The 25,223-nt window shown below is 46.9% G+C and overlaps 1 protein-coding gene across 1 annotated transcript in view; it reads left to right on the top strand.

Moving 5' to 3' along the window:
- The window catches only part of LOC146861860 (zinc finger protein 10-like), a 173,277-nt gene that overhangs the window by 65,559 nt on the left and 82,495 nt on the right, over nt 1-25,223 (top strand). Inside the window, exons 3-4 of the mRNA XM_085641025.1 lie at nt 21,520-21,630; nt 24,475-24,585. Coding sequence (XP_085497151.1) covers nt 21,520-21,630; nt 24,475-24,585 — 222 coding nt within the window. The remainder of the gene's footprint in view (nt 1-21,519; nt 21,631-24,474; nt 24,586-25,223) is intronic.

The following is a 25,223-nucleotide window of genomic DNA, read 5'->3' as shown; positions in this document are numbered from 1 at the left end:
CCATGCCGCTGGGGCTATATTAGGGAATGAGATGGTTCCTGGTTCTTTTCTGCCCTTGCTGACAATGGTCCAAAAGCCCTTGAAGTCCTTAGCCTGCAAAGTTAGTCTTAATTCCTCACAAGTGTCAACCTCCCAGGCCTTTCTTACCCTTTCTAAAGTTTGTTTGTACTGTGCCCTCAATGTTTTCGTCCTAACTTTGTCCAGGGCCTTAATAGCCATAAGCAAGTCGCTCTTCGACTTCCTGCACTCAGCGGAGTACCACAATTGCCTTTTAGGCAGGTGGGGCCTTGCATTCCCAGTCGAGCAGAACACCTTCGAGAGTTTGTTTACTAGCTGTATATGAATACCTGTGGGCCCAATCGCCTGTTCTATGGGAATTCGATTGAGGTCAGCCTCGGACATTCCAATAAGATGAGGTAGGGCAAGACTGTAGATCTCAGACAGTTTATTTGGGCTAGCAACAATGCGAGGCCATCTTACCCTACGTCCATTATTGTTCAAGATAAGAGGTTGTGGTATCGGAGATACTGGTGTATCGTACCTACTCATGCCCCAGCTACCTGGTTTAAATGTCACAACCAAAGCGTTGTGATCGCGGTCATCCCGTTCTGACACCCTGAAATCGAGCACCTTATCCCACGATCTAGTTTCAATAAGAATGTTATCAAGGATGGAAGCTTGTCCAACTCTTTTGAAGGTAGCTCGTCCTGGTCTGTCAGAATCAAATCTCCCATTACATGCCCTCAAGGATAAAGAGAGAGTTAGTGCGGAAATCTGGAGAACTAGAGGAGTCCAGGCTTTGACCTTGGGAATCATAGGATCAGGAATATTCCGGTATTCGTTTTCGGCAGTTGGATCGGCTAGGGCCGACACACTAAGTGGTTTATATTGACAATTAAAATCGCCACCCACTATCACGGAAATATCCAGGATCCAAGGACAAGATGAATTTATTTAACTGTTCAATGACCTTCGACTCCCGGCCACCCTGGGAAGGTCTAGAGTAGACATTCAGGAGAGCCAAATAAGTGTTTTTAGGCAACTCAAGCAAAATGCATTGGATGTCATCTGAATTGGTATGGAGCTGCCTTGCTGAGGCACCCAGGTGGAGAGCCACCCAGGTGGTGAGACCCCCGGATGGTCTACCCCTACCGCTAGTTACTGCTAGTGTGTTAAAAGATGCAAAGCCTACCCTTTGGAAGTTTTCTAAGGCCCATGTCTCTTGCATTAAGCAGACATCGAAATTATCTATAAAGGTGCCCCAGTCTTCACATGTCAGTTCGCTCTTAAGTCCTGCCACATTCCATGAGAGCAAGCTGGGGTTCAGCTTTAGTTTGGTTATGGCCGAAGACTGATCAGTGGGAGAACTATTGATAGTTGGTGAGATGGATGCCCTACCCGGGGTTGCCCGCACAAGCCCATTTGCCGACCCTTCCATTTCTGTAGGCCCCCCCAAGACTGTATGGGTTTCCGGGACACTACAATTTGGACGTCAATCCACTTGGTAAAGGGTACTGTATCTGTTAATATGGCAGTAAGCTTCAAGAGAAGGCGGGCAGAATCGATCGTGGAATTGATTTACATTAAAGGAACAAAGGGGGGGTGGTCCAACCCAACCAATTCTCGAGCTATCTACCCCTCCCCTACGAAAGATGTCGAAACCAGAATTCTGAGGTCCCGGATAAAAGTAGGTAAGTGGGAGGGCTTTGATTGCTGAATGGGGACTACTATGGCTACCGGACTGGAATGTGCAGATGTACCTAGCAGTACTTGGGTTCCTGTAATTGATTACTACACAATCACCTGGGACATCCTTGACTCTATGCCCTACCCAATTTATCCTCCTTGCGAATAATATCTCACTGCTGCACTGATTCGGGAGGGGTTTGTTACAATTTAACCAGTGCAAACATTTATTCTTTAGATCAGAGAATACCTCCCTAGATCCGTGTTTTAGAGTGGGGACACCAACAAGAACCACCACATATGGCACAGATTCAGGTGGGAGATCTAGGCAAGGTAGTTTGGGGTCAAGGGGAAACCCTGGCTGCTTATGTAAGGTGGAGTCAGGTTTTCTTGGCTCGTTTGATGGGTTGTTAGTGGCAGGGCTCGCCCCGTTCCTTAAATTCCCTACAACAGGTTATGGAATAGGGTCGTAGGGGACTACTTGGGTGTCGTTAGCTAAGCCCTGGCCCTGGCCCTGACCCTGCAAAGTAAGTTGTTCCGTTACAGCTGTCAATACATTGGGTGGGTTGGGTGCGGGGCAAGTCGACACAACTACATTTTCTTTGGTTCCCCCGCTAACCCTAGTCCCATTTGCCCCAGACAATACAGCAACCAATGATTTCAAATTAGAAAGTCTATTTTCCAATGAATCGAGTCTGTTGCAAATGGGGCGACAAGTCGCAATGAGTAGCTGTTCAAGTCTTAGCCAGTAATCATTGTTCGGAGCAGAACCCATCATGGCCTCAGGACCGCCAACCGTCAGATCTACGTTAACCACGGGGTCAGATATTCCAGTGTTTGGCCCTTTTTGGGTTTTAGATCTTTTGTTGGGCAACACTGTGCCGCCCCGCTTACGTTTCACCACCTGTTCTGGCGGTTTGGCCTGGTTGGCCTGGGAAGCATCAGTACGTATAGGTTGGCCAGATCTAGTTGTTCCAATAGAGTCGCCTTGCTCAGATAAATTACAGACATTGATGTTTGCCATTACAACGTCACTCTCATTTTCTCTCCGAGACAGTGCATTGATGTCAGAGACTTGAGTAGACAAGTTTGCGACTACTGGTGACTTTGCTAAAGCAATATTGCCCAGTGAGGAGCGTTTGTTAAGCACTTGGTCAAGAGAGAGTCTTTTCTCAGTAAGTTCAATTTCCTTCTGTAAAACTGACGCGGCTCTCGTAATAAAATTATCCAGGGTTCCAGCCACTCCGGACCCGCAGAGAGATTTCCGGCCCTTCTTCATGCCAGCAGTGGCCATTGCCCGTTTTAGTGAGATGGTATGGGACTGGGCGCAAAGTCAAAGTGGGCCTGTTAAGCCTCCGAGCACTAGGGAGCAGAAGTCTGTCCAGCACACAACAAAGCGAGACCTCACTCACAGAATGCTCACCTGAAGAGCCAAGAGATGTGCCCCGTCCCGGCCTCTGTCGGTCGCTGACGGGCTCAGACGGGCCCGCCCTTGTCCCGGGCTTCGCCCGCGCTGCGTTCCGCGCTGCGGAAATACGTACACGGAGATATGAGGACGCGCAGGGGGCGGGGTCTTGAGGAAGAGGCAGCAGCAGGAAGGTGAAGGACTGCTGGACCTCGCAGTCCTCAATTCAGGGATCCGTTTTCACCACCTTCAGGCTTCACGAGCGGCTCCCGCGAAGCGGGGGCCGCGAGGATTAAAGTAGTGTCCAGGGGCGGGTCTTGAGGAAGAGGCAGCAGCAGGAAGGTGAAGGGCTGCTGGACCTCGCAGTCCTCAATTCAGGGATCCGTTTTCACCATCTTCAGGCTTCACGAGCGGCTCCCGCGAAGCGGGGGCCGCGAGGATTAAAGTAGTGTCCAGGGGCGGGTCTTGAGGAAGAGGCAGCAGCAGGAAGGTGAAGGGCTGCTGGACCTCGCAGTCCTCAATTCAGGGATCCGTTTTCACCACCTTCAGGCTTCACGAGCGGCTCCCGCGAAGCGGGGGCCGCGAGGATTAAAGTAGTGTCCAGGGGCGGGTCTTGAGGAAGAGGCAGCAGCAGGAAGGTGAAGGGCTGCTGGACCTCGCAGTCCTCAATTCAGGGATCCGTTTTCACCACCTTCAGGCTTCACGAGCGGCTCCCGCGAAGCGGGGGCCGCGAGGATTAAAGTAGTGTCCAGGGGCGGGTCTTGAGGAAGAGGCAGCAGCAGGAAGGTGAAGGGCTGCTGGACCTCGCAGTCCTCAATTCAGGGATCCGTTTTCACCACCTTCAGGCTTGACGAGCTGCATTTGCTACAGCGGCAGACTTCTGAAGGAATATTCCTTAGCTTAAAGGCCAGGTTCATGTTTGAGGTTACTGTCTGGCGAGATAGCCTGGCGCCTCTGGAGCCGTGAAATCCGCCTCCGGTGAATCCGTGATCTCAGGCCACGGAAAGAAATATAATCCACAGACCGCCGTCAACTGTGCCACCACAGACCCCTGCGCCACCAAGCACAGTCCATCAGCCACCTCCTCTGACCTCCGGGCCACCAGGGTATTGTCTCAAATGTTTTTCAATCTTTTCTTTACAGAAATATTTTCAAATAGCTTTATCTAATCGTTTGTTTTAGTTTGATGTCATGGGGGCTCAAACAGTTCAGATTTCATATTACACAGTTCATCTACTGATACATTCAGAACTTGATTTTCATTGAAAGTCCACTCAGCTGCAAAATACCTTTGACAAAGCACTCTTGCCCCCTTTGATCTCCTCAATCTTTGTTGATCTTCCTCTGTGCCACTTGCACAAGTTGACTCTGTCGCTTCAGGGATATTCGGTATTATTCGACCAACTGACACACTTGTTCTGAATCTCCATTGACCATAGTTTTTTGGCCATTCAATGTTGTGTGTGACTCCTCTTGTTTTGGTGCTTTTACTTCACCTGGATCCTCTGTTCTTTCTGCTCTTGTCTCCTCAATTTTCTCAAGTTGAGGTTTTGCCTCTTCTTCGCCAGAGATTTCAATGCCACGTTGTGAAATTCCAAGAACTTGTGCTGGTGCAACTGTCTGCAGTTCTTCACTCCTTTCTGCTACTTGCTGCTGTGATCTTTGTGTCACTGCTCCTTGTAGTTGGTTCAACTTCTGGTAACACAATCACCTGTGCTCTTCATTTAGGCTCAAAGAACACTATTTTGTCATACAGATTTCTGACACTTCGAGTGTGCAAAGCATGCACCCAGTTTGGTACTCCAAAACACTTAGCAGGTTGAGTATCATGTAATCTATGATGCTCACAGGCGCTTTTGCAGGTACAACAGGCAATTTCATTGCACGCCCCTTTAATTTCTCATGTGGGGCTAAACCAGTCTTTCTGTCAGGGATACTTCGGATACTCATTAATACCAAAGGGAAAGCATCCGCCCATTTATTGATGTGGAAGCACAAGTGTTTGCCAAAAGAGACTTTACGGTACTGTTCAGTTGGTTGACAATACCAGAAGCTTCAGGTCGATAACTACAGTGCAATCTCTGCTCAATTTATATTGCTGCACATAACATCCTCAGGACCTCATTATTGAAAGTAGTCCCACGATCTAGCTTCAGAGAAACTGGCATTCCGTGCTGTGGTAGTAACTCTATTAGTAACAGTTTTGCTACAGTGAGACTGTTGTTTCTCCTTGTTGGGTAGGGGTCCACCCATTGAGAGAAAATGCACAATATAACCAGGACATATCTCAACCAGTTGCAAACTGGCATCTTAATAAAGTCCATCTGCATCCTGTCTAAAGGACCACCCGATCTTCCTATGCAACTCAGTGTGACGGATGTTCACTTTCAGTAAACATCGTTGTTTACCACAAATCCTTTTTCCCCGCAGGCAATTACAATGCAGTTGTTACAAGGACTGAGTTGTAACAGCGCCTACTACTGTTACACATACAGGAGTTGAAATAGTAAATTATACTATTCCAACATCCAGCACCCACCCCCCCCAGAGTAAGTCGTCGTTACGACTTGCGGGGTAATGGTATGCGTAGTTACAACGCGGTCGTTGTAACAACCGCATTGTAATTGCAGGCGGAGAAAAAGCATGAGAGTAAACTGGTATATTCTTCACTTTTCCACATTCATTGGTTGACTTGTTACAGTAAGGTGGCACAATTCTTCTGCAATCATCGTATATCTGATATTAAACCAATTCTGTCTGAGCAGCCTCACTATTACATCTCTCCCTAGATGTGTACCCATGGAAATGTCATTTCAAAGGAAACAACAAACTGTCAGGCAACACAGGTCTCCATCTGTTGACATCCAAATGCCCCTTGGGTTTTTCTCACAACCTGCCTTCTCTGATCCAACCTTGCCGTTCAGCTTCTTAAACATCCTCCTGTACTCTTTTGAGTCTTCCCATTTGTTAGCTACCAACATCAACATTGAAAAGGCAGTGTCTTCTTCAGATTCACTTGTGTAACATCAACCTCGCTAAATGTGCAGGATACTAATGCATAATAACGTGCAACTTCATCAGCATATCTGTTTCCAACTGCAGTGTAACCATTGCCACTTTGGTAAGCTGCACATTTAAGTACTGCAACTTCTGTGGGCAACTGGACAACCTCCCGTAGGTTCTTCACATACTCACCTTTTCGAATTGGTGTTCCAGAGGATGTAATGAAACCTCTTTCTGACCATAGCTGTAACAAAGTCATGTACCACACCAAAGCCATACTGACTATCTGTAAATATAATCACTTTCAATTGAGATGTTAATCTGAAAGCTCTTGTAAGGGCAATCAGTTCTGCAAGCTGTGCTGAGGCAATACCTCAAAGCCATTAAGCCTCTATAATGCCAATAAAGGGGCAAACGGAAAAAGCTGCTCTTGTGGTACCTTCATTGTTTCTCAGACATGAGCTGTCAACAAAGATTATATAGCCAGTCTCTTTCAGGGGTTCATCTTTAATATGTGACTTTGGATTGGTGCGTAAATCCTTGACATCTAGACAATCATGTTCAACTTCATCAGAGACATTTTCATTTACTGGCAATAACTTCGAGGGGTTAAACATTTGGCACCTTTTCAATAACACATTATCAAACGCAAGAATTTACAGCTCATGTTTTGTGAGTATAGTATAGGTCATGTACTGGGTTTTCGTTCAGGTGATTAATATCTCAACCAAGTGGGGGACCATGATAATTAAAGGATGTCCCATCACTTTGTTCTCACTCCTTTCGATGCGGACACTGACAGCTGCAACTGCTTTAAGGCAGCCAGGCAGCTCTGTCGCTCCGAGGTCAAGGGTGGTTAAAAAAAAAGCCGGGGGGCGTGGTCTCGCTGTAAATGGAGTGAGACACGCGTTGCTGAAGCTCCGGGCCGCCGGCAGCGAAATCAGCAATTAAAAGCAGTGTTACGGCCACGGGGGCGCCCCAACTAGGCGTGAACAACTAGCCGAGGAGAGCAGGCGGCTTCCTGGCGGCTCGGGGGCCCCAGAGTTGAGCGGTTGTGGAGAGAAGCCGTGCCGGAGGAGAGGCCCCGGCCAGAGAGAGCGTGCCCGCCATTTTGCGCGTTCAGACTCAGCGCGCCGCGAAGGGGACGAGCCCCGCAGACAGGAGATAGGGGCCACTGGCGGAGTGACTTGGGCGGCCTATGGAGCGGTGTGGTGGACGGATGGTATCGGCGCCTTGATCTTCCTGCCCGGCTGGCTGGACGGCGGGGGAGCCGGGCTGCAGAGGCGGGGAAGACTGCGACTGCTATTTTGTGGCCTGCACCCGGAGGCACTCGGAGAGATCCCTGCTTCGGGACCAGCGACTCCGCGGTGGTGACCGACGCTGCAGAGGTACCTGGCCTGGGGGGCACTGCCATTGATGGTTGGGGAGCGCCTTGTCGGGGACGACGCGTCCTGCCGCCGACGCTCCGCTGCTGCCGCTACAGACTTTGACCCTGTGAGGGCCTGGTGAGTCACCGGGCGGCGGTGCCTTACTGTTCCCGGGGGCCTGACTCCGGCGCTTCACTGCCTTGGGGAGGATTGGCGGATGGTTCCCTTGGACAAGCTCTGGTCCGCCCGTCATCATGGACTCCTGCCCTGAACTGTGAGTGGCCTGGGGCGGGGGACTGAATCGCGGGCCTGGGAAGGCCTGGAGTCTGTCGTCTCGATTACCCTGATCTTGGTCTCCTGGTGCCTGGTGGAGTTGGGAGCGGGAACGAGCTCACGCTGCTTGTGACTGGTGTGGCTCCGCCCTGGGGAGCCCCTTCCGCCGCCGGCTCCCTGCTGTCCGGACTGTGGGACTCCTGAACACCGGGTGTGGAGAGACATCTGCCGGTTCTTTCGCCCAGGTGGGGTAAGCTGAGGGTTCCTCGTGGCGCGGGGACGACGTTGCCGGCCGGAGGAGTGGCGCTGAGCAGGTGCTATTCGGCGAGGAGAGATCGGGGCCGGGGCCCTTTAGAGACAGCGCCACCTGACTGGAGTGTACTGGTGCAGACGGAGGGGTGCTCGCCGCCATTTTGGGACCCTGCAGCGCTTGTTGCAAGCCGAGCATGTGGGGCCCTGCGGCGGAGCCTCGTGGGAGCGGCGACTGGAGGGGCACGCAGCTCAAAAGTAGCCCCCTGCGTACGGAAGTTCAGGCATATGTTAAGGAGTTCCGGAGAGATGTGGGGGAACTAGCGGATCGAGTAGACGACATGGAGAAGACCTCTGGCAGCGACTCGCAACTCTGGAGGAGCAGCATGTTGAGCTCCAGATTAGACAGGAGGACTTGGAAAATAGGGGGCGCCGCAATAACATCCGCATACGGGGTGTTCCAATCGGAGCGGAAGGTACAGATATCATGGCGTTTGTGGCGGACCTACTCCATGAAATCCGGGGAGATGACGACACTTCACTGCCAACTCTGGACCGTGCGCACAGGGTCTCTGGGCCGCCTGGGAGACCTGGGCTCATCCCTGATATCCTGACACGGGTCCACTTCTTCGTTGAAAAGGAAGCCATCCTTAAAGCGGCTAGAGACAAGCCCGAGATCCTGTACAGAGGCAAGCCGGTCCAGCTGTTTCAGGACCTGGCCCCCACGACTCTCCGACGCCGGAGGGATTTTCGACCCATCACTGACAAGCTGAGGGAACTCAACATCCGTTACCAATGGGGCCATCCCTTTGCCCTCATGTTCCAATGGGAATCCAGAGGTACAAAAGAGGGTGGTGATGGACGGAGCATCAGAACCAATCAAACACTCACACCCAGTCAACAGATCTGGGTTTGATCCATCACCGTTCTTTAGCCCACTCTGCCACCCCAGTTCAGACATGGCCATATGCAAATCAGTCTGACCCTGTGCCTCATGGGAACAGTCCAGCCCGAACTGCCAGGCCATGCCTTCCCTGGACCGGAAACAAGCTTCCTAGGACCGGTTTCTGGCATTTCAGCCGTCTTCAGCCAGGCTTCCTTGAATCCAGTGGCAAAGTGAGCAAGGGACTCACGTCTGAGCATACCCTGCCAACTTATGGCGAACAAAGAGGTACAAAAGGGGGTGGTGATGGACGGAGCATCAGAACCAATCAAACACTCACACCCAGTCAACAGATCTGGGTTTGATCCATCACCGTTCTTTAGCCCACTCTGCCACCCCAGTTAAGACATGGCCATATGCAAATCAGTCTGACCCTGTGCCTCATGGGAACAGTCCAGCCCGAACTGCCAGGCCATGCCTTCCCTGGACCGGAAACAAGCTTCCTAGGACCAGTTTCTGGCATTTCAGCCGTCTTCAGCCAGGCTTCCTTGAATCCAGTGGCAAAGTGAGCAAGGGACTCACGTCTGAGCATACCCTGCCCCTTTTGTACCGCTTTGTTCGCCATAAGTTGGCAGGGTATGCTCAGACGTGAGTCCCTTGCTCACTTTGCCACTGGATTCAAGCAAGCCTGGCTGAAGACGGCTGAAATGCCAGAAACCGGTCCTAGGAAGCTTGTTTCCGGTCCAGGGAAGGCTTGGCTTGGCAGTTCTGGCTGGACTGTTCCCATGAGGCACAGGGTCAGACTGATTTGCATATGGCCATGTCTGAACTGGGGTGGCAGAGTGGGCTAAAGAACGGTGATGGATCAAACCCAGATCTGTTGACTGGGTGTGAGTGTTTGATTGGTTCTGATGCTCCGTCCATCACCACCCCCTTTTGTACCGCTTTGTTCGCCATAAGTTGGCAGGGTATGCTCAGACGTGAGTCCCTTGCTCACTTTGCCACTGGATTCAAGCAAGCCTGGCTGAAGACGGCTGAAATGCCAGAAACCGGTCCTAGGAAGCTTGTTTCCGGTCCAGGGAAGGCATGGCTTGGCAGTTCGGGCTGGACTGTTCCCATGAGGCACAGGGTCAGACTGATTTGCATATGGCCATGTCTGAACTGGGGTGGCAGAGTGGGCTAAAGAACGGTGATGGATCAAACCCAGATCTGTTGACTGGGTGTGAGTGTTTGATTGGTTCTGATGCTCCGTCCATCATCACCCCCTTTTGTACCTCCAATGGGAATCCAGGCGTCGTGTGCTGCGATCATACAGAGAGGCGGCGCAGCTACTCCAGATCCCGGACACCCCGCCGGTCAGTCCCTCGCGTCGCCCTGCCGGCCCCCGAGTCCCGCTTAAGCCTCGGTGGTCCAGGGTACGCCGCCCTGGGCGCCCCCTCTCTCCTGATGAAAGCAGATCATCGCGGGACAAACAGGACATTATACAGAATATAAGATCCCTGGAGGGGGGCTCGTCGCCGGCGGGATCACAGGCGTCCGCTCCCAAATGAATCCTCTAGTAATGAAGCAACGTGTTTGCCGCAGGCCTTCGGGAGAAGAAGGCTCTCCGCCTGACTGCCCAGCAGTTGTCTTGGGCCCCAGTTCAACGCCTTGGATGCCTCACTTCGGGGCGCGCGTACTGCCCATTTCTCGGCACTGCTTCTGCATCTCTGGGGCGGCGGCCCGGGGCTGAATCCCGGTAACCTGGATTTATAGAGAACGTGATGATCGACCCCCACTCCTATTCCTGGGAGAGTGACATCTCCGGGACAGCTTGTGCCCTTGCGCCTGGCTTCTCCCTAGACTGGAATAGGCTTTTTTGGCCATGTTGGCCGTTTCTGCGCTTCAGTTATTTTCCCCGTCCTTACCCTCCTTCTTCCCTTCCTTTTCCCTTTCCATCCCCCTGGCGGGGGGGGACACGCAGGCATGTGGACGAGCCACAAAGGGACAGCTCCGCCAGATAATCAGTGTCAATGACTACCATACCTTATTGGAAGATTGTCTCCCTCAATGTGAAAGGGCTCAACTCGCCTAACAAAAGGCGCCAAATATGGTGGTACTTGCTGCAGCAGAGCCCCGATATAATCTTCCTACAGGAGACTCACCTCCTCAAGTCCGATGTGGCTCGAATGGCTCACCCACGTTTCCCTCACCAGTTTTGGTCTTCAGCAGCCACTAAGACATTTTCTGCAGGGCGGGTTTCCCACAGGGCGATACTACGGTGATTAGGGACACTGAGGGTCGGCTTTTGAGGGTGAAGGTCGGGAGAGGGCACCGCACACTCACACTTTGCAATATATATGCCCCCAATCAGGGTCAAGATACCTTTCTGTGCAGGATAATTAGGGAGCACCTTGAGCAGGTGAACTCAGACCTCATAGTTGGAGGCGACTTCAACTTGGTGTGGGATGCTGATCTAGATCGCTGTGGGGGCGCCTTTCACGGGGTCGGGGCCATGTCTGCAACAGTGAAAAAATCCCTTACCGCTCTCAACCTGGTGGATATCTGGCGCTACCACTCCCCGGGGCTGAGAGACTACACATATTACTCCCATGCGCATCGCTCTTACTCCCGCATCAACATCCTCTTTGTTTCTCACTCTCTACTTAAGGATACCCTATCGGCATCCCACTCTAGCATCTCGGTCTCCGACCATGCCCACGTGGAATTGCTCCTACACGAGCGTCTCACCCGCTCACCACGGTCGTGCCGATGGTGGTTTCCGGACCATATTCTACGAGACCCGGTTAATAGGGAGGAAATTCAGGCAGCTATACTGACGTACTTTGAAACTAATGATTTACCGGGGACTCCCCTCCCCCTCCTGTGGGACGCCTTCAAAGCTACGATAAGAGGCACCCTCACAGCTATAGCCGTCGCTAGGGCGCGAGAGGCCCAACTATATGAAAATAAGCTTACACGTGAAATCAGGACGCTGGAAAAGATGGACCAGGAGCGCCCTTTGGTGGCCCACAAACGACGCCTAGCAGTCCTTAGGGGCCAGCTGCGTGTACATAGAACAAACAATGGCGAACGTGCACTGCTTGCGCTCCGGCAGTGCTTTTATGAAGGCGGCGACAGGGTAGGCACTGTCCTATCGCGGCACTTACGAACACGAGCGGCTAAGGCCCACATTGCAAAACTACAGGGGGCAGATGGAGCTTGGGCTATCACGGAATCGGCGAAGCTCCAAACGTTTTGTGACTATTACTCATCTCTCTACACTGGTGATCCACCAGCACCAGATCAGATTTCGGCTGCCCTGAACGCATGTGATTGGGAGCCACTGAGTGGGCACCATTCTGGGCTCCTGGAGGAGTCTATCACTCTAGAAGAAATAGCTGGCGCTCTGGGTAAAACACCTGGCCCGACGGGCTTCCGGTATCGTTTTTTCGTGCCTTTCTGCCGCAATTACAGCCTTATCTCTTGCGTCTTTTCAACTCATTCGCGGAGTCAGTTGGACCCTCCCCGGATATAGCTATGGCTGAAATAGCCCTCATCCCGAAGCCTGGGAAGGACCATACTCTTTGCTCCTCTTATTGGCCCATAGCCCTGTTAAATACGGATCTTAAGCTGTACACCAAAATTCTTGCTAAACGGCTTAGTGTCCACTTACCCAACCTCATTGACCCGGGTCAGGTGGGATTTATCCACCAACGTCAAGGCGCAGACAATGTGCGCCGCATAGCCCATATTGTTGGGAAGGCGAAGCATTGGGGAATTCCAGCCTGCCTCTTGTCACTCGATGCTGAAAAAGCGTTCGACCGGGTGGACTGGGCATTCCTTCGCGCAGTTTTACAGAAGGTGGGTCTGGGTCCTACAATGGTGGTGGTATTATGGCTCCTTATATCTCGCCGGTGGCCAGGGAGTGAATGGCCAGCTCACGCAGCCTTTCTCTATCTGCAGGGGCACCCGGCAGGGTTGCCCCTTGTCACCTCTGCTGTTTACCCTAGTGGTGGAACCTCTCGCCATTCTGATTCACCAGTCCCCCGATATTCGTGGTATCTCCTTTAGGGGTGTAGAACACAAGATTGCCCTCTTTGCAGACGATCTCCTTCTCACATTGTCCGACCCGTCACGCTCGCTGCCTGCGGTGCACTCATTACTCCAAACTTATGAATGCGCCTCAGGGCTTAAAATTAACCACACGAAGTCCTGGGCTCTTAATATCACGATCCCAGAAGAGGAAATTGCGGCACTGCAGGCCTGCGTTCCATATCAGTGGGCGAGCAGGTCGGTGAGATACCTTGGCCTTAATTTGACCCCGGACCTAGCTACTTGGGCGCAGGCCAACTGGCAGGAATGTAAGCTCTCAGTCCTTGCCGATTTGCGCACATGGAAAGCCCTGCCACTTTCTTGGCTCGGCCGCCTAAACACAATTAAGATGTCCATCTTACCAAAGATACTCTACCTCTTTCAAACCCTACCGACACCTATCCCGGAGCACCAAATCCAGGGTTTGCAACGCAAACTGGTCGCATTTATATGGGGTGGTAAGAAACCACGCTTCTCTAATAAAATTTTGAAACTCCCCCGGGATAGGGGCGGACTCGCCTGTCCCAACCTACGTGACTACTATTGGGCGTCGCATCTCCGCTTTATTCTGGAATGGGGAGCATGGGAGAGCGAAAAAGTGTGGTTTCACATGGATAGGGCAGTTACATGTCGCCCGCTTTGGGACCATGCTTGGTTGCCTCGGGAGGCACGCCACCGCAGTGCTTACATGGCTGTCCCCACTAAAACTGTCCTCGAGATCTGGGACAAGGTGGCAGTTCGCAGGGGCCTTACCACCTTCCCCTCCCCTCACACTCCTATTGCTCGCAACCCGCAGTTCCCCCCGGCGTGTCGCCCGCCCTATTTTGAGAACTGGACAGAAACCGGTTGTAGGACAATACGGGATTTATTTCTGGGAGGGGAGCTTAAAACCTTTGCCCAATGCAAACAAGAATTTGGTTTAACGGAGAAGGACAAATTCCAGTACATACAGCTTCGGCACTGGATACAGGGCTTCTCCCTGATGCATGCGGCTACGCGGCCCTTCACTCCGTTCGAGAGGTTGGCACGTACATTTGGCACTTATAAGGGCCTGATCTCTCGCATATACAAAGTGCTCCAGCATACACAGCGTCTAGTTCCCCACCCATATCAACTGCGGTGGCAAACCCTTTCCGGCTCAGGTGTTACCCCTTCCCAGTGGGCGCGGCTTTGGGGCGACATTCCCAAAACCTTTCATAGCATCCCCCAACAGGAATCAGCCTACAAGGTAATGACTCAATGGTACTATACCCCCGTCCGACTTCAAAAGATGTTTCCTAAGGCGTCTCCTCTATGCTGGCGCTGTACTCAAGCACTGGGAGACTTCATTCATATTTGGTGGGCGTGCCCTCTCCTGACTACCTATTGGAAAGAGGTCCTCAGTCACATTAAAAGGGTGTTAGGGTATCCCTTACCAGAGGACCCGCTTACGGTCCTTTTGGGCCTTAGACCAGCGACTATGTGAGCTCTGACGGGTCGGGATTGGCACCTAAGCCTCCACATGCTGGGTGCTGCCAAACAAACTGTGGCACTATATTGGAAGAAGGCGGAGACACCTTCCATAAATGTGTGGTTCACCCGCTTGTGGCATGTGGTGGCGATGGAGCTGCTCACGGCACGCCTTCAATACCGAGATACTAAGTTCCGGAAGCTATGGAAGCCACTGGTGGACCATCTGGGGAGGCTAGAGCATGTTAGATTACAACCGCCACGGCTCCGGGCCTTAAAGTTGTTTGATGATGCGGTATACCCTACTGATCCGGGGGGATTTTGGAGGTCCACAGAGCAGCCACTCTCACTGTCGGGGGACCGCTGAATCCAGCTGAACAAACCATGGCCATTACCCCTTGTTGCATCATGTACACTGCCAAGAGAAAGTACGGGCTCCCTCGGGGGGGGGGGGGCACCTCTGGGTTAGAAAAGGGGGGCTAGATAGCGGTAGCAGAGACCTACCATGCTTTGCCCCCCCGCCATGTCTGTTTACCCCTTCCCAGTATTCCTTTCCTTTCCTCCCGCCTTAACCCCCTACCTATTGGTTGGTTTTCTCTCTTATCAAACCTTGACTTAGGATATATAGTGGATGGATACTACAACAACGTCGCAGCGATGCAGAGCGGACGTGCCCTTCAGCCCGCCTCCGTGATATTATGAATTGCCTGCTGGTTGTTGTGTCCCACAATGCACTCTAAGTTACACATAAATGTTAGTGAATGTGTATAGAACAAATCTTGTATAATGTAAAACATTAAAAGGCCTACCCTCTGTAGCGCCTGGGATAGAAGCAGCAGATGGGTCATTTACGCACAGTCCACTTGGGCTGACGCTGATAGCTGAGATGCAATGTCTGACGCGACTGTACTATATGTTACTTAAGCTTGTATACACACGTTTGCAACCAAGCCACAGGGAGAATTACATAGAACTACAGATATCACGTTGGATCTGTCTGGTGACTTCTACTATGCTATAGCCGACTCGGCAAGGTTATTCCTGTTTCAATTGGTGTTTACGACATGGGAATACACGGGGCACAATGTCTAGAGGGCGGGGGGACAATCTAGCAGTTGGCAATTACAGTTGGGCCTGCGACGTGGGTTACAGAAGGTCTTCATTGTTTTAAAGTAATTGCCTTTGGAAGTTTATGACTTTTGCTGCCGGCCATTTTGGTTGTAGGCGAACAGCTGTGTAGTGCTGATGGACTGTCCTTTAAAATCAATAAAAAGTTGGTTATAATAAAAAAATAAAATAAAAAAAAGCCACATTTCTTCCAGCATCTTCATACATTTCTTTTTTTTAAAACTTTTATTTGTAGATTTTCAATAATTATAGACAGCGACATATTGCATCAGACTAAGGCGGGGGCTGAGATACATTTGGAAATTTGTGATTGCATGTCTATATTCGTAGAGACAGCTACCATTTCAAGGAAGATAAGAGTCCAACTGGTCATGCAGTGTCCTCGAAGCTAAATTTTCAATAGCCAATTCGAATATCTGCCCGAAGGGCAACAGTCGCCTGTCGGCAATGAGGGAGCAACTGGGGAAGGGAGGGGGAGGAGGATGGAGGGGGTGAACCTCTCTGGCCAATCTGAAGAATGTGGTGTGCAGGTGTATGAGGCGGCCCCACCCAGTGCAGCTTACTTCTCCGTTCTCACTTACACTGCTATCGCAGGGGCCTGTGATTGGTCAAATTAGTGTGTGAGCAGAAAGCTTTGCAATGGTTCCCATATGTTCTGAGGGCATGCTTGTCCAGGCATTAGTTCCCAGAACTCGGATAGCTGAGTGTGGCCGAACGCAGTTTCCCTGAGCCATTTGTCCCTGCGCGGCTTGCGCCTGTGGCCCTAGCAGATCGCCACCCATCTCTTAGCAAGTAACAACATTATGGCCGCAAGTCTCCTAGTATTCTTTGGGGAAGTTCTTGACCTATCCCAGTAGGGCAGTCAACGGGGTGCGCTCCAACCTACATTACTTTTTATGCACAAAAGGTTTCTAGTGGCATAGGTTAAATACACAATTCAACATATAACCGGTGTTGTTTATCCACAAGCTTGTGTGGTTTATTTCACTATTATTCTAATTTTTCGAAAAACAATACATACATTAACACCATGTCATGTTAAAGAACACAATTTCAACCGTTTAACATTGCATACAAAAACAATCCAAATTGTGTAACAATACATGCAATCATTCAAAAATAAACCAATGAACAAAACATGAATCACCAGTCCTATATTGAAAAACAATCACACTGGGGCGAAGGTTGTCTGAGATTTGCAGACATCGAATATCAACAATCTCCTGCCTATGTGTGCAGCCCTGTGACTTAAGATTGTAAGTGTTCACACTAGGAGAGTAATTATTTATAAACCTTTCTCCTCGGGCACTTATAGGGGTATCGTATCCCAGATGCTGGGGTCATCGCGTTTCCAACCCCGTGTTCATTGTGGGGTTTTCATCAGGACCTGGACTTGGTGGTATCTATTTACAAGGGGAACAAAAACGTTGGGGAAGGTGTTAGTTACTGACATATTTGCTCAATCAATATCTTTCGGAGGCACCTTGCCTTTCTGTAAAGTAATCAGAGCCCCATATTTTTCCATGACTACAGGAGATGGTGCATTAGTGTGAGCATCTCTCGTTGGGTCCTCATATGGCCACTGTACTTCAACCTTATAGTTGGCCAACAAATCATTTAACACTACAATGTCAAAGTATATATTTAAATCAATCCACAACACTTTTGAAATTCTGACAAATCTGTCAACCTGTGTGTACCACTGTATGGCGTTGTCTCATAATTTTAGAAAGTTGTTCGTAAAAATGCTGCAAGATGACTTCTACTCCATGGTACATGAACATTTACTCCACCCGCCAACTCCCTAATGGGTAAGCTGAAATTTACTTTCTAATTTTTTCAAATCACTCCATTTACTGATGCATTTCACTAATTCAGTTATGTGTAATCGCATTCCTGAAGAACGCATTGTCTCAATTGCACCTTCGTCTAATTTCTCTGTAACTTATCTGTAAATGAAAACTTTTTGAAAGATCAATATCATATTGTTGAGCCAAATCAGTTAATTTGGCTTGTGTAATTGCTGCACGGATTGTGATTTCTTTACTCCGATAAATCAGTTCTTTCTCTTGATACTGGTTTAAATGTTCAAGTTCTAAGCATCCCCTCATATTCTTCTCTAATTCCACTTTAAGTTTCAAAACATTGAGTGGTCTGTCTCTTTCAGGTGCTGGGGTTACTCGTTGTTCTGTACTTGCTATCTGTCCAAATCTTGCAGCTTCCTCAAACCATGGTGAAAAAACCCCATTGTCAAATAACTTTGCCTCTCTCTGGGCTATTGGGGTTCTAAAAATACTCCTTCCCCTTCTCTCAATGACTCATTCATTTGTGGTTGTTTCCAGGCAACAATATGTGAATTCTGTGATGTCGGGATGATCCCTGTCACAGTCAATCCTCCCACAGCTCCCTGAGCTCCTGAATTCAGGGGTAATGTTTATCTGGACAGTCTCAACTGGCCTAGGCACTGTCTGTACTGTTGCAATTTGTGGTAATGGTACCAGAACACTCTTAATCGATGCAGTAACACCTGGTGATATATTAGTATGCTTTATACTAACAGGTGCTGGAGCAATCTGGAAAGTTTGCAATGGTCATTCATTGTGGTTTACACTCTGTTCAACAGGGGCAGTAGCCACTGTAGTACTTGTGATTGCTTTATTATCAGCACCAGAAGTTGGGACCACATAAGGTGGTGGACATGAGTCTAACATAGCATCCAGTATATCATCCCCTGAATCACTATCAGTATCCTTCTTTGTCTCATCTATTTCATATTCTTTTTCCTGTTTTTTATTCTTTTTTGATATATCGGGTGTTTCAGTAGGAATAGCTGGGTGTAGTCTAGTTCGCTCGACTATAGCCTTCCTCCATCTCTGTTGTTCCTCATCCCATTGAGCATCTGCATAATTACGCACTAGTCTTCTTGTCTTTCTCTTCTACTTCTCTGTTTCCCTATCTCATGCTGTATTTTCCTACGAATGTAAAGTTTCTTATTCTGTGGGTCGAGGTAGTGGCTTCATTTTGTACAGCTTCTCTTTCAACTTGTCAATAATACTTTACTCAAATGTACCATATCTTGGAAAACTCAAAGGACCCTGTTTTTCAGTAATCCTGCACCATTGACATAGCCACAAACATGTATGTAATCCCAATTTTGTTGTCATATAATGTGCAGGTTTACCCTTGAGGTGCCTTTTCACCTTCCCATATTAGAATTGTAGCATCACCTCTGTTATGTTATGTTAAAAGGGATTTATAAAGAGCACGGCTACTCAGGAGTGTCCCGTCGTTGTCTAGGCAGTAAGGGCAACATTTTTAAATCCCTGAAGGCATTTCATGATTCTCAAAAAAATTCAACAATAAATAATTCAGTAATACAATTCAAATTTAATGTTTTTATTCTTTTCTGTAAACGTCAAATATCTTTCTCCAATCCTGTTAAAGTTTTAATTCTTGAAGACTCAGTGCAGTATACAAAGAGAAGCTAACCTGTCACAGCACAGTGCTCTGTGTTGTCAGCAACCAATTGCAGCACGACTGTACACTAACCAATCAATCGCAGCGCATACACTATGACAAATTATTTCACTCCTTGCACTCGTTCACCCTCCTTTTACAACTTCTCTTGTACACCCAATTCTACAACTTCAAGCAAATGTAAATAAACAAATATCTGTCTGCTCCACTAAAGAAAATCGAAGAGGCACAACAATCAGAATATTAGGGTTTTTACACCTTCCGACTCTTCAAACAAAAATAATTGTCACACAGACAATCTTAACCAGCGGAAAACTTAATCAATGTAGTTTCACCCTTTGTGCAGTTAGGATCTGCCAACATCAATCGAAATTAGTACAGTCACAACAAATTGTTATAGTTCCTATCTCAATTGAGTAGTTGACAGTACCTCACGATCTACACCACAAAATCTTAGCAGAGAAGAAAACCATAAAAGTGTCTTTTACACTTATGTCAATATCTCTCTACACGGATCTTAGGCTACGTCGAAACTGATAACCTTTTCAACTTCTTAACAAAACCCTAAACTTCACCTAATCATTCAACACACTTAATCTAAATTCAATTATAAAAGACAACAATAATCACAATTCACGATGCATAACCCTAATAAAACTCACACCTCTAATACAGCAGCCCTTTTCAGAAAACCACACCTCATTAGTCTTCAACTTCTGGGCATTGGGACTCGGGCATTACTCTAACTCCACTTTTCAGGATGTAAACGTTCCCTCTGCTACCAAATTTGCTTAAGCGGTAATCAGTTTAAATAAAACTTGGTTTATCGTCATGCTCACAGGGTTGATCTCTACTATATTTCATTCAATAGGCCTATGGACCTTGGACGCCGAATCTGAGAAACGGGAGCAAATCATAACATATATATTAATTACAGTCTCTATCTAAGTTCAGTCAGTAATGAGTTATTGAAGATTTCAAGGGTTTTATTAATTCAACATTTAGTAAGTAGTCTTTTATTCAAAGTCATGCATTTTATTTGTATTAGTTCAAACAAACAATCTTTTACAGAATTGATTAGTTCAATCAAAATAAAATTCATTAAGCGTGTTCCATAAAGGAAGAAAATCTCTATTCTAAGAATGGGATGAAAAGGTGCCTGTCAAAACCCATAAAAGGTTCAAGTTCAAAAGAGAGTGAGATTAGGCGTAACACTCCAATATATTCAAAAGTCAATAATAAATCAAAACAGAACTTCCCATAAAAAGATGTCCACGAAACTCAGTAGAGTCTCAAAGTGAGTAAGGACTAAGACAGGGGAAAAAAGTGCAGAGCTGTAGCAACCACAATCAATAGCAAAGATTTAATAGCGTGGAAAGGTAGCGTACTGGCATGGAAAAGTCTAGTGACGTGTGTTTCCCTAGTTAGGTAACACGTACTATTATAAATGCTCAAAGTCAATCTTGCAGTTAATGTTGCATCTTCTCCTCCTCTTGTCCAATCATCTTTCAGGGTTCTTCCTGGCAACAGATTTGCTTCTTGGTTTCTCATACGAGTACAATGGTGTACTGACCGTAATCTCCAAGTGTGCAACTTTGTTGTTTAAGTCTTAACTGCACATAAGGCTTCTTCATTCTAAACATCCTTCCCACAAATGGGACTACATTTCTATCATTTTAATGAAGCAAATTGTATGTTAGCTAACAATGGGTTATGTAGAAATCGAAATATCTCTATTAATAAAAGAAAATTTTCTTCAAGATCTCATCCTTGGGAACTAAGTCAAGTATGTTAAAGGAAAACAAATTCAATTTAATATGCATTTGATTGTGGTTAAATTATCATAATTCTACTAAATAATAAATCCTAAACAGGCACTTTTAAATTTTTCTCAGTATTAGAAGAAACCTTTTGCAAAGCTATGTGTGTAACATTTATTAAATAAAACATGATCATGAAAAGGTCAAGAACTTAACATTCAAAGCATGTATCAGCACAATTTAGTCAAACCACTTTTCTAGTGATGCTACTTTAAACAGCTTTGAGGCGTAGTACATGTAAAAATGGCTAGTAACTACATTTGTACTACTTTAAATCTGCACGTTAATATTACACATGTCTTTACTATAAAAAAAAATGTTTTGCAAAAAACATCTTATCAATTTCATGGCTATGAATTAGGATTTTTAAAATCATACAGACCTAAAGCTGCTTCATAGCTATGAGACTAGCTTAAATATTTCAGTGTTTATGCGCCAGTGCCCCCATGCTATAGGTGCATTTAACACATGTTTTTCCACAGAGAGACTTCTATTTGTTCCTATTGGATAAAGAAGCAGTGTTGCCATGTAAACGCTTTTTATGTTAGTTCTAGAGCTCTTTGTAAGTTGGTGTTGATGTCTAAGTGCTTTAGGTATACACATTAATTATTTTTCAATTTAATTGAGCAATAAACAACTCTGAGTGTGAGCTCATTATCAAAGGAGTTGTAAATAAATCACACAATTCTTTCACTTTTAACACAGGTCCTGTGATCGCCACCTCTGTATTTTCGTTGAGAGCAGAAACAAACGGGAATGTCTGCACCATTGACTTTCAAGACACTGAGAAGACGCCACCTACAAAACACTCTGAAGGTTAGTGTTCAGGTTAAAAGTTATTTTATCAGTCCGAAATTTTTAGGTATCGTTGAACCAATATGCAATTTTTGTTTAAACTGGAGTAAAAGCCTCCAAGAACCATTCAGATGTGCTGTGCATGTGCTCAGGCACATGAATTAGAATTACTCCCATGAATTTTTATTTGTTTTTACTTGCCCTCTCTGTTCATTTATTCTTATAAATCTTATGAGTGGCAGTGATAAGGTGGTCTATGACAGGTTTCCAGTTTTATTTTCCCCAGGATGGCAGTAGTAGAATATTGACCATGTGAAACATATTCCCAGATCCCAGTCCTTTCTTCACAAGGTTACTAGTTTATTGACAAAATTAACACATTTGATTGGTGTGTGGGAAGGCTGTTCTTCTCCGCTGTTCCATGTACCTGCATACCAAGTTAAAAATCAATGCACATAGTGGTGGGAAAGGCATCCACACTTGTCTAATAGATTATTGGGAAAGAATGATCTGTGAAATAGTTAAACAAAATTAATACTTCATAGAAATAAAAACCTTCGCTGGGGACCATGGTTGACCAATATCTTTTCTCACACCAAAATATCTGTTGAAATAGAAAGCATTGAATGTTCTTAAAAAATAGGATACCTTATTACAAGGGAAATACCATGTGGGATGATAGTCCTAGTTTTCTGTGCCACTGAAGTACATCTCACTGTGAGGCACTGAGTGACATGGGAATGCTGGTCAGAAGGATGTGATTGAAACTGCATCATTAAAGTGTATTCTGTGCATTAAAGGGTATCAAAGTTGGGCTCAGAGGGTATTCAAGACTTGGGTAATCTTTTTCAGGATGGCTCACTCATCCCATATCAAGAACTCATAGCGGAAGGGAATCTTCGTCCTGGACAGTTTTCATTGCACAGAACACTTATAGCCTCGTTATCATCTAAGTGGGGTACACTTGCTCAGGAACCACCCACACACCACACATTGCAATACCTCCACGTGATGGGGACTGGGACGCATTTGACACGTTGGTTTGCATCCTCCATTCATCAGCGCACAGAGGCCGACCTCACTCACCTGAGACACCACTGGGAGGGGGACTTAGGGAGGGCATTCACTGATAGAGAATGGACTACTGTCCGCGGCAGCCCGACGTACATTCCACGTAATCAACGATTTAATCAAATCCAATTCTTCATGTTACACCGAGCTTATCTCACCCCAGCTCAGATTAATAGATACTTCCTCTGGGCTGAAGCGACCTGTCCTTGTTGTCGGCAATCAAATGACAACATACCTCATATGTTGTGGCATTGCCCTGTATTGGGCGAATACTGGAGCAATGTGACAAGCACACTAGCCACTTGCACGCATCGTGTTGTCCCACCATTATGGGAGGTACACATATTGCACCTATTTAGCAGGATTAAAAGGCACAGGGCTACCACCCGGTTCCTAGATTTAGGCCTGATAACAGCAAAACGCTTGATTTCCAAGCGATGGAAATCCCCCCATTCACATCACACAGTAGCCTGGCGCAGATCGTTACTTAACTGGGCTGAGGCGTAGGGAGTGACGCTGCGCTGGGAAGACCTGCTTGGTATCCGAAAGTTCCCTCTTGCATCTCAATGGGACATCATGGTGTCAAAGCTGCGGGAATTGGTCACTAACACCGGGGAACCGCAGGGTGATATTCAAGACTAGCACACACAACCCATCCCCCCCTTGGCAGAGGTGATGTGTAGCCCCGACCTCCGAAGCGATATGGCCCTCTCCTTGCAACATTCTTTTGTCCTTAGGCCCAGATGGAGCTGGCATCCCTGGTCATACTAGGCATGGCAGCAGGTCTCTTGCGACTCCCTCATCCCTCCTTGTTTCAGTTGTCCTCCTTTTGTTGTACCCTATGTCCACAGTTTGGCCCAAGTTGCACTGTGTCTGAAAACTTCACGAGCCAGCCAGAGTTCAGATAGTCTGCTTTTAACCTCTGTTACACCTCCTATCTGTTCCCCCTTCTCTACGGACGGGTACTGGATAATGTAACACTTGCAGTTAACTGATCATGGTGTATAGGCATTGCTATGGTATATGCTGTAAAATGTGCAAAATGTTAATAAAAAAGATTTAAACAAAAAAAAGGGTATCAAAGTTGGGGTGAATAAGCAAGTTAGCTGGGTATGCAGAAAGCAGACATGAATAAAATGTATTTAGTAAAGAGAATTATAGTGAGATTAGACTAAAGGTGTGCATAGAAACTGTTACTATTGATAAATATACACCTTCCTCTCGTGTGAATGAAGAAGCAAGCTGAATTCCTTCCTTTTGACCATATCCACCACCGGCCAGCTCCCTCCTGCCTTTCAAACACTAATCATGTGCTGTAAACTAGAATTAAGAGTGTACATTTCACACAATACCTGGGTATCCAAGAGGAGATGGCTAAGTCTAAGTACCAGTTCAATGATTGTTTAGTCTATTCAAGTTAAAGCACCCCAAGAACCAATGGGTTTGATAAAGGTGACCGAAGGCCTAACTCTGTTACATTTACGTCCAGCTGCAGTCCGACAAATTTAAAATTTATTTGCAGATAATTACCTGTGTATTAAGTGTTGTATAATTCCCATGTGATCAGATGTGTATATGATTTGGGAAGGTGGAAACCTGAGGCAGTGTTCAGATGGAAAGCAGCAGTATTAAAACACCGCCCATCCTATTTTCCCAAATCAATTGATTGTTGATAAATTAATGTTAAGTAATCGAAGCAGCTACTCCTAGGGAAAGCTTGGTGGGCCCCATAAGACTTGCGAAAATAAATAAAATGAGTTTATACAAGTCTAAATCTAGGATTTCTCATAACAGATGAAGTGATCTTTTGCTCTGATGTTCCCGTCGGAACCATGAAAAATGACAAACAATTTCAGAAGTATCTTCAAGGCACAGATCGAAGGGAATCCAGAGATTGTAACACAGGTAAGAACTAATTCACGTAAAGCCGAGCTGTAAGAAAAATGTACCAGTGGCTGTGATGTTTCATTAAAATAATAAAATGATTGTGAAGTGCAGAGATGAATGGCAAGTGTAGTAAATTAAATGAGCAGCTTTGTCTTCCTTGATGTATAAGTATCCCTGCATAAATTATATATACCAGAGCTGCTAACCAGGATCTTTATCTTCATAGGATGATTATGACTGGCAAATAATGTAATTTCATTGGAAAGAATTTATCTCTTCAACTCCTGCAGGGAAATTAAGACTAACTTCGTCAATTAAAAAAAACCTTCTTAATCATGAAAGAAATAAGGCATTTTTTTTATTTTGCTACTTTATATTGCTATTAGAGCAGTACAATTAATGTGATAAACAATGTAATTGAAATCACAAGAGATTCACCATTTCGTTATTGCAAACATGTCATTTCCCCCAAAAATCAGGCCTTACAGAATTACATGACATTATGGTTGTTTCATGAATCAGTATAAACTTTAAACATCTTCAAAATTAAATTCATCTGACAGAAAATAAACTAGTAGTTCATAAATTCATCGAAAGTTACACTTAGTAATCAAAAATGCAAACTAATTTTTATGCGATATTTGGTGCAGGAGTAA

Source organism: Triturus cristatus, chromosome 2_2, assembly GCF_964204655.1.
Source record: "Triturus cristatus chromosome 2_2, aTriCri1.1, whole genome shotgun sequence".
Classification (NCBI taxonomy): domain Eukaryota; kingdom Metazoa; phylum Chordata; class Amphibia; order Caudata; family Salamandridae; genus Triturus; species Triturus cristatus.
This window is presented reverse-complemented; position numbering and strand designations above follow the sequence as displayed.